At 46.9% G+C, this 7,710-nt stretch overlaps 1 protein-coding gene across 3 annotated transcripts in view; it reads left to right on the top strand.

Annotated features, from left to right (window-relative positions):
* PARK7 (Parkinsonism associated deglycase) overlaps positions 1-7,432 on the top strand; it is a 21,530-nt gene extending 14,098 nt beyond the window's left edge. For all 3 annotated transcript variants that reach the window (XM_019639850.1, XM_019639852.1, XM_019639851.1), the window contains exons 6-7: positions 1,326-1,412; positions 7,079-7,432. In XM_019639850.1, coding sequence (XP_019495395.1) covers positions 1,326-1,412; positions 7,079-7,239 — 248 coding nt within the window. In that variant the 3' untranslated portion in view covers positions 7,240-7,432. The remainder of the gene's footprint in view (positions 1-1,325; positions 1,413-7,078) is intronic.
* The last annotated feature ends 278 nt before the right edge of the window (positions 7,433-7,710 follow it).

Here is a 7,710-nt window from a genome sequence, read left to right as displayed (position 1 = left end):
CAAAAGGACAGCAACTTGTCTGTTCCCCTTCCCCGATTCCCCAACGCTGTTCCCCTCCCCCAATTCCCCAATAAAATCTTTAAAAAAAAAAAAAACGAAGCCTGAGAAGAGATGAACAACAAACCAGAGTCAAAAATGCCTTGAGAAGCACATATTGCACAGTCGTTTTTTTTTAAAGCACAAAAACAATAAATTTACTTTTAATGAAAAAAAAAAGTTCTAAGATAACAAAGGTTAAAACCTGTTAGGTTTTAGTCCTCATGTGAGGACTGTTACATGCAAAAAATTATGCTTGTGATTGTCAATGAAATTGACCGTTTTTAATGAATACATTTTGATAAAAATCTCAAGTTAGCAACTGCATATTTTTAAAAGCTTCATTTTAAGAGGGAAGACATAGAGGATCAAACTGACATTTGGTCGTGGTTCCTCTCTTAGGTGTTTTAATAAAGAAATGCTAGTGCCTTCATCTCAGACTCATAGACATTTCACAGGTATCTCCTTCAGGGCGGAACAGTGTTGTGTTCATTTTAATAATTTTACCACCTGGTATGTTTGGATGGGCAGATTAATGCTAACTTTTTACTTTCAAGTAAAAAAATAAAATTAGTCTATAAAATAGCAATCAACTCCTGAAGTTCAAAGAGTACCACTGCCTCTAATGTGGGACTCAGTGTTTCATTTGCTAAGAGGTTAGCCGTTGGTCTCCCCGCTTTAGTACCCCGATAACACACACTGCCTGCGCCTTGAGGGGAGGCCACAGCCTGTTTATCTGCTTGCTCTTTGGAGATCATGGTCGATCTTTATGATTAAATGGTTACTGGAGCATTTTGAGTCTGTACACTTTTGTCAGAACTGCTTATCGGATGGTGTATTGTGTACTGTACCTCTGATTTTAAGAAGTGTTTAATTTCAAAATCGTAAGTATATTTTAGATAAGAGCCTCCTGATGTTGAAGAATACTTTTGCTGTTGCAATTTTTTCTTTTAACTATTTTATTTTATTTTATTGGGGAACAATGTGTTTTTCCAGGACCCATCAGCTCCAAGTCAAGTAGTTGTTTCATTCTGTTGGGTTGTCGGAAAAGTTATGATGTATGTTTTGTATGTGTTTCATTGCAAAAATGCATCATGACTTTTCCAACAACCCAGTAGTTGTGGAGGATGCAACTCAGTGGCCCATGTGGGAATTGAACCGGCAACCTTGGTGTTATGAGCACTGTGCTCTAACCACCTGAGCTAACTGGCTGCCCCAGCTGTTGCAATTTTTAGCACACGGGTTTTTCTATATCTACACTTAAATCTTTTTATTAATCATCTTTTTAGGTCCTACGGCTTTGTTGGCTCATGAAATAGGTTTTGGAAGCAAAGTTACCACACACCCACTTGCGAAAGACAAAATGATGAATGGAAGTAAGTATATGCTTATGTTTTAATAAGACCTTTTCAAAAAGCTATAATTTAGCATTGTTTCCCGCCCAGTGGAACCTAATATGTAGAGATCCTCTGTGGGTTGAGGTGTGGTGTGTTCCTTGCTCTCTTTGCGAGGGTTTTAACCAGAGAGGGAGCTACCCAGATAGAGAGGCCTGTCTCTGGCTGTGCCCTGGTGGGGTCGCGGGGCTAAGCCAAAGGCCAGCTGGATTCCTGACTGTCACAGGTTGAAGTGATTATGACATGCCAGTTTAACTCGTATTTTTACTAAATACTTCGCCAGTGGCCTGAGGGTAAATTTTAAATCTCAACCGATTTTCAGCGAGTGCCCTTTTGCCCGCAGCCCAGAGTATAATGGACATTGCTGTCTTGCTTCAGAGAGTGCCCAGGTGGCGGGCCTGCCTGCCTTAGTGACATGTTTCTTTTGTAAATACCAGCCAGATATTTAACTATTAATTTATTTTTGTAATAACAATCTATTTTTCAAGGTAAAAAATGCAGACAGTACAAAAGAGGGTAAAGTACACACATGTTTCTTTTCTCTTTAACTCCCCACCCCCTTTCTGCTTTTCAGCGGAAACTTCTGTTCAAGTTCCTTGTGTATCTGTATCTATCTATACACTTCTATCTGCATATACTCATTAGCCCTCGTGGTTTCATATTTTTACTCAAATGACAGCTACTAAATACATTGTTCTACACCTTGCCTTTTAAACTAAAGGTGTTAGTTCTTTTTTTTTGTAATTTATCAAATATTTCTGTAATTCTCTTGTGTTGCTTATTATTTGGAGGCTATAAAAGAAGTATGACATTGTCCCTGTCCTCCAGGAGTTAACAGCTTGCAGAGACATACCCATCAAATTTTAAAATGCAAGGCAGCATATAATTAACAGCAGAACAACGAGCAAGCACTGCGTGTATAGCTATGTAACAATCAGAGCTTCCCCGTAACAGCCCCTGCTCAGCCTGACATTCAGAGCGCCAACCAGGTGGCATCTCTGTCACATGGGTGGTGCCTCCCTCTGCTATCTGAGTCTGGACTGCACGTAACAGAGAGGCCGAGTCCCTGGGACTTGCAAAAGGAGAGAAAGATCACACTAGTGTGGATAATTGCAAGAGAATCAGAAATTCCTATTTAGAAGCCAAAAGTGGTTCACCTGGCATTCAGCTAGTAAGGTAACTGAGTCACTGGTTCCGTTTAAAACACCAGCCAACCAAAAATGAGTGAATCAGCAAGAGGAAATAATATCGAAGCTGACTTGAAGATACCTGCAGCCGATACTCTTCCTCCCCTTTTAGCCCTGCTCTGGGCTTATTCTGAACTAACAAACTAGAGCCGCTAACATATCTTTTCATAGCAAAGAAGAGTAATGCATTTTTCATTATATCGCTGTTGTTTAAATTAATAGACCTATTTTTTAGAGCAGTTTAGGTTCCCAGCAGAAAGCCCATGGCGTTCCCATGCCCCCCCGCCCCCCACGTGCAGGCTCTCTCACACCAGGTGGTCCATCTGTTACAGTCGGGTGAATCGACACCGACATGTCACCACCACCCAAAGTCCGTAGTTTACATTGGGGATCCCACTTGGTGTTGGACATTCTGCATATTAAATTTGACCCGAAGTAGTATTTTCTTGAAAACCTATACTTTTTTATTTTAGTTGCTAGAAAAGATACTAGGTTGTCAAAACCGTCTGTGTGAAAATCGATTTTAAAAAAGGCTCTAGCTCCTGGGCATTTTTTAATGTGGGGATTTAATTTTCTTCGAGCTGATGGAGAGGTTTTGGAGGGCTGGAAAGAACAGAATCAATCAGGCTTCCTATAGGAGTGACATATTAGAAGGAAGGCTTGAATAGAAGCCATCCCTCCATAACCTGACGGCGTGTGCGTTGTTTCTATGCTCGTAACACCCTGAGAGCATGGTCGGCTGGGAGGAGAAGATAGGCTGTGAGCCCTCCAGCGGCCAGAGCACATTCACAAGCGTGTTCTCCACGGAGCCTCGCTGTCCCCAGCGCCCTGCAGGCGTGTGTTGGGAACAGGCTTAGAGAGGCCAGACCCAGGTCCTGCCTCTGTCCTGGTGAGGTTCCCACACGCACTCCCCTTATCCAGCATTGCGCCCTATTATAAGAAACAGATGCTTGAAGTTTGTGCCCCTTCAGAACAATCTGCAAAGTGAGCTGGGATTAATTCTTGAGTGTCTCCCTGGGTGAGGCCCCTCTCTCTGGTCGTCACCTTGAACTTAATAGATGAGTATGAAGTTTTGACGCAAATAAGCAGTCTAATCTGAGGGCAGAGTCTTTCTGTTTCTCACTTTTTAAATAAATTGTGGCTTTAATGTTTCTTCAGTTCTCATCTGTCCGTTGTAGCAACCCTCTGAATGTCCGTCACTGAGCAGTGAGGAGGGTTCTCTGGAGCCAGACGACCGCTCACTGTGCGAACAGGCAGGTTCCTGAACCTCCCTGAGCCTCCGTGTCCTCGTCTGTCTTAGGAGGAGAGCAGCTTCCTCTCAGGGTTGTTGACGGGCTCAGTGAGTTAATGGGTTTAACTCACTGCCAGCCAGAGCCTGTGCTGGATCACTGTGGGGATAGGCGGCCCTCGCCCAGCCAGTCTGTGTTCCAGCTTTGGTTTGATTGGATTCCCACAGAGTCGTTAGGTTGGTGTCATCGCCATTCTGCAGAAGAGAAGAGTGAGGCTCAGAGAGGCCAGACAGCAACTAGATGGTAGACCTGGGATTTGGTCCCAGATCTGCTGTGCTCAGGGGTCAGTGACCTTTCCTTAAAGGGCCGAATAGGAAGTATTGCAGGCTTTCAGGGACTCCAAGTCTGTGGGCGCTCAAGCTCTAAAGGAGCCACCGACCAAATCAGTGGGGTGCGCCCGTGTTAGCTGTTGACCACGTGCTCCTGGCCTCCCCAGTTGCTTTTTCTCTGAAGAGACTTTCTGGCTTTGGGGTGTTTGCTTAGAGTTAGAAGAAATTAATGCCCTGTGCCAGATGGAATGTGAGGTGTGAGTGTGCCGGCTTCCCCAGTCAGAATGAACGCGGCTGGCTGGTCAGTGCATGCATGTTGCTTTTCTTCGTCTTCACCACTAGGAGGCGGTAGGTGATAAGTGCAGACCATTTGCTCTTCCTGGTTGAAATTTTGAAAAGAACCGTGGACCGTCTTTAAACATCTTTAACCAGTGTAAGCTGTATTTGTAATGTTTTACCCACAAAGAGGTTGTTAAGTGAACCATTTAGCACTGTGCCTTGCGCTGCCCCAGTCTAGGCAGTTCACCCCACTGCCCTGGAAGACCCAGCTCAGCTGGTTTCCTAGTTGAGCATTTAAAATGACCTTGGCCTGCTTTATCCATCAGCCAGTGAGGTTAGACTAGGAAAACCTCCCCGTCAAAGCAGGCTCCTCTTTTTCTCCACAGTAGTGACCAGGACATTTTTGACACCCTGTGTTTCAGTTTTTTCACTTGATTATTTATGATAGTAAGGCAGATTGGTACAGGTGGCATCAGTCCACTTAGAAAGGACGTGGACACCAGTGTGTGGGTTCCAGAGCCCATCATGCCAGCCATTAGGTGACGTTTTCTGGATGTATTCATTGAAGAAGCGTTTCCTGAGCTGCTCCTTAGGCTGTGGTAGCAGGTGGGAGAGACAGCATGGCCGCGGTCTGCACTGCATGTGGGGTGGGGGTGGGGGGGGTCAGCAGGGTGCCTGCTGGGCTCTACCTGCCGTGACAGGACATAGCAAGATTTCACAGAGGAAACTCATTTTCAGCCCCTCCCCTAAACCTGTTTGTCCTTTGTGTCCCATGTCACTATGTGCCACCACTACCCACCCAGTTGCCCAGAACAGACAGTTGGGAGTCATCCTTGACATCTCCCCATGTCTAGTTTGTCACTAAGTTCTGGGCATTTTGTCGCCAAACCTTCATTTCCCCTCAATTGCCACTGTCCCCATCCAGGTCACAGTTAACTGCCACCTGGATGGCAGGTCCTCCTCTGTCTCCTTTCCGATTCCTTCCAGTTCAGCCTCTGCGCAGGCCAGATGCAGAGGGCTCGTGCACCATGACATGGAGTTCCCAGGCATCTTTAGGTGCTGGAGAAAGTTGGCGAAGGTTCTCCAGGGGAGAGACTGGATACGCTGTGGTTTGCACTTGGGAAAGGCCACCTCTCTGGTGGCGCTGAGTATGCAGTGGTGGGCAGGCAGCCAGAGGAGCGGTCAGGGGAAGATTGTCGTTAAGGCCCGGGCACGAGCAGAGGGAGTGGAACTTGCCTTCATCTTCATCCTCTTGATACGCGGGCGCCATCGATATTCTAGGCCAGACGGAGGCAGGTGAAGGCCCAGCCTTCTAAATTGCGGACAGCAAACAAGGAGACTGACGCATGTTCACAGAGTTGATGGCTGCCTGGGGCATCTGCATGGAGGAACCCCACCTTTGTGGCCGGAGATGGTCCACCTTGTAGGAGATGCATGTTTCTTATTATAATTATATTTACAAAAATGGAGCCAATTGAGGGACGAAGGAACTAGCCCCTGAGAAGTGAACGTGGCTTCTCCCTCAACACACCTCTCTCCCCCTCCCAGTGCTATGCTGTAGTTGTTTGTTTTTGAGACAGCAGGGAGTGTGTGCATAACACAGGCTGTTTCTATCTTCAACACTGTTCACCCACATCCCCCTTTGCCTCCAGCATCTTGTAGGGAAGAAAAACAATTTTCCCCCTACCCTTCTGAGTCCTTGGCTGAGAGCCCTGTAATAAAAGACAGATGAACAAGAGAAAAACAAAGACAAGTTTATTAACATGACTGCCTCATGTATACGTGGGAGATACCCAGGGAAAATGAGGAACTCCCAAGGTGGTTTGGAATTCAGACTTAGATATTATCTTAGTAGGGAAAGGTGGGGTGGGCGTGGGGGGTGGGGGTGAGGGAGGCCTCTGGGGCAGAGGAAATGGTTTTTAGGGAAGGTGACTGGGCCCTTAGGAGAGCTGATGGGAGGTATGATTGATTGTGACAAGGTCTGGGTGTGGTGTCGACTTCCGGTCTCCTGTCCTGTGACAAGAGCCCACCTCCCTGGCTGATGAAACTCCCGGAGGGGGGAGGGGATGTACAACCACTGAGCTCCTTCTGCAGGATCTGTGTTTGGGCGGAGAAAGGGGTTCAGAGAAAGCCTCTCCCTGCATTGGCTGGTTTTCAAGAGCCTTCCGCTCAAAATAACATGTCAAAGCCACATATTTGGGGTGTCGTGTCCTGAACTCCTAGTCACATTGCGGGGCGGGGGGGCGGGTCGGGGAGGCATATTCTGCTGCCCTTCAGTTTACAGACTTGACGCTGAGCATTTACTGTATAGTAGAAATGTGAGTAATTCGCATTGACTGGGAGATACTAAGCAACTGCGCTCGCCTTCCACGTGTGTGTCTGTTTCCTGTCACAGTTGCTGGCTCCTCTGCCCCTTCGCTGTACGTACCCAGCCTCCTTAGTACTCACGTGCTGTGCTCTGAAGGGTTGAGAGTGCCTCGTTTCTGAGCAGCTGCCTACAGTGTTCTGTGTTTTTTCATTAACTAAGTGAGGCCAGTGATGCGCTGCGACGGGCTTGACGTGCTAAGCAGTAGTCACTGTTGTCTAGCACAGCCCATCAGGATGTAACCCTTTTCTTGTCCAAGGTCATTATAGCTACTCGGAGAATCGCGTGGAGCAGGATGGCCTGATCCTCACGAGCCGGGGGCCAGGGACCAGCTTCGAGTTTGCTCTTGCTATTGTCACGGCGCTGAGCGGCAAGGAGGTGGCTGAGCAGGTGAAGGCCCCGCTGGTCCTTAGAGACTAGAGCAGAAGTACCCGACGCAGGTCACAGATAGGCCACCTGTCACCACTTTCACTGAGTCCACTTTAAACAGAAGTGGGTGGTGACTCTGCGGAGCCCTTTTCGTGAAGTGACACCTACGCAGATTCCTCGCCCTACGGCTGTGTCCCCACATTTCTGAACCTTGATTGCAGAATAAACAACACTTAGCAAACTACCGGTTGTTCCTTCATTTGTCTCCCTTTCTTTTGTGACACTAAACTCATTATCAGCTGCATGTGCAGCTCTTAACTGTTGACACAGCTACGGATATAAAATAACAGTGAACACATGTGATACTGGGCTTTGTAGTAAATACCGGGATGCCAAAAAAACGTATACAAGTGGACACTTCGGTCAGTGTTGCTCAAGCAGTAGTTCTCCGTCATCAGAAGTGTCTGGACACAGATGGGACCACTTTGAGCACCTCTTGTAGTTGCAGAAGTCAAACGTGAC

This window comes from Hipposideros armiger, unplaced genomic scaffold, assembly GCF_001890085.2.
Source record: "Hipposideros armiger isolate ML-2016 unplaced genomic scaffold, ASM189008v1 scaffold_46, whole genome shotgun sequence".
Taxonomy (NCBI): domain Eukaryota; kingdom Metazoa; phylum Chordata; class Mammalia; order Chiroptera; family Hipposideridae; genus Hipposideros; species Hipposideros armiger.
Note: the sequence above shows the minus strand (reverse complement) of the source record. Positions and strands in the feature narration are given on the sequence as shown.